This window comes from Trichechus manatus, unplaced genomic scaffold, assembly GCF_000243295.1.
Source record: "Trichechus manatus latirostris isolate Lorelei unplaced genomic scaffold, TriManLat1.0 scaffold00039, whole genome shotgun sequence".
NCBI lineage: Eukaryota > Metazoa > Chordata > Mammalia > Sirenia > Trichechidae > Trichechus > Trichechus manatus.
In genome coordinates, this window is record NW_004443975.1 from 12221729 (window position 1) to 12223552 (window position 1824).

At 48.1% G+C, this 1824-nt stretch overlaps 1 protein-coding gene across 1 annotated transcript in view; it reads left to right on the top strand.

Moving 5' to 3' along the window:
- LOC101341649 (calpain-8) overlaps nucleotides 1-1824 on the top strand; it is an 89064-nt gene that overhangs the window by 9344 nt on the left and 77896 nt on the right. The window contains 1 exon segment of the mRNA XM_012555413.1: nucleotides 3-8. Within this exon segment, the coding sequence (XP_012410867.1) occupies nucleotides 3-8 (6 nt within the window).

Below are 1824 nucleotides of genomic sequence, written 5' to 3' on the forward strand. Positions count from 1 at the left end.
AGGAGCTGGTGATTTTATATTTGGGTTGTAGGGCCGCCACTTGGAAGGCCTGTGTCATACAGCAGAATCCCAGAGCCCAGCTGTTCGCTTCACTGTGACCTATGGGCTCTGGGCGTCTGCCCTCAGCTCCACCCTCTTTGCTTCCTCGTCCTTTTTGATCTACCTTGTTCATCTCTATAGGTCCCTGGTGGCGCCAACAGTTTGTACGCAGCTACTGACCTAAAGGTTGGTGGTTAGAACTCACCCAGTGGCCCTGCAGAAGAAAGGTCTGGTGAGCTGCTTCTGTAAAGATTACAGTCATTGCAAACCCCGGGGAGCACAGTTCTACTCTGACACGCATGGGGTTGCCATGAATTAGAATTTACTCAATGGCAACGGGTTTGGGTTTTTTTGTTTGTTTTTTGTTTCACTGCTATGGGGTAAGATAGAAATGCTTCTTGTTCTTTGTGGTCAGGCAGTCCTTGATGTAGTGTAACTCAGGATGCCTCTGATTAAATGTAGGTTGAGTGTTTTTTTGTCCCTTCATGATAACGGTTTGCCTGGGGCCTAGGCAAACCCATCTCTCCATAGACTGCTCTGGAATCCTGCCTTTCTAATGGACACATATCATCCTTATCTCATAGTCTTTCAGCCAGAGTCCCCAGTGGACCTTTCTCAGTTCTCTGCCTTTGTGTAGGTAGGCTACATGCCATCATTATACACTAGGCTCTTCCCTCTGATTTTTCCATGACTGGCAGGCTTCATTTCCCACGTAGACTGAAGACACTTGGAAGTCAAAAATCGTGTACTTTCTGTCTTTTCTATCGTCATTTCATAGTGCTTCTCACCACCCCACCCCCCACATCCACCAGGATGCAAACAGAGCTGTCAGTAGAATGAAACCAATTGCCCTCAAGTCAACCCCAACTCATGGCAACCTCGTGTGTGTCAGAGGAGAACTGTGTCCCACAGAGTTTTCAACAGCTGATTTGTCGGAATTAGATCGCCCGACCTTTCTTCTGAGATGCCTCTGGGTGGACTTGAACCTCCAAACTTTTGGTCAGCAGTGAGTGTTTTAACTGTTTGTACCGCCCAGCAAAAAAACCAAACCAAATCCTTTGCTGTTGAGTCGATTCCAACTCACAGTGATCCCATAGGACCCAGTAAACCTGCCCCACAGGGCTTCCAAGGAGCGGCTGGTGGATTTGAACTGCCAACCTTTATGGTTAACAGCCAAGTTCTTAACTGCTTCGCCCCCATGGCTCCAGGGTACTCAACAAATCCTTGCTGGGTAAACAAGGAAAGAAAGAACACTTGAAGAATGCCTCGTGTACCCGGCAGAGCTCTCGGGTCACAGACTGCGTTTGGGTAGATGCCAGTTTGAGGTAGGTGAGCAGAGGAAGTCCAGGTTGGATGTTGGAACATACTGGAGTTGAGTTCTCCTGTCTGGATATGGCATTTCCCGACACCTCAGTGTTTCCATCAGCAAATAGAATCATGATCATTTAGTCAAGTATTTAATGAGTGTCCACAGGGCTCATAGCATTTTGCTAGAGTGCTAAACATTATTCTGATCCTCTCTCTGTAAATAGGGGTGTTGTCTGAGTGAATGAGATCATATTTCATCACCTTATTATCCCAGCCTTTGCCTTTTTCCTACCTCCCGCCCCCTGCCACCTTTTCACCACCCAACACCAACACAGCATGCATAGCAATAACAACACTGGTCAAGAGGGCCCCAGGCTAGCTCCCGCTCTGCTGCTCCCTACTGTGTGACTGCGGGTAGGTGTCCTCACTTCTCTGGGCTTCAGAGTCCTCAGCAATAGAATGAAGTAAGGCAGTCCC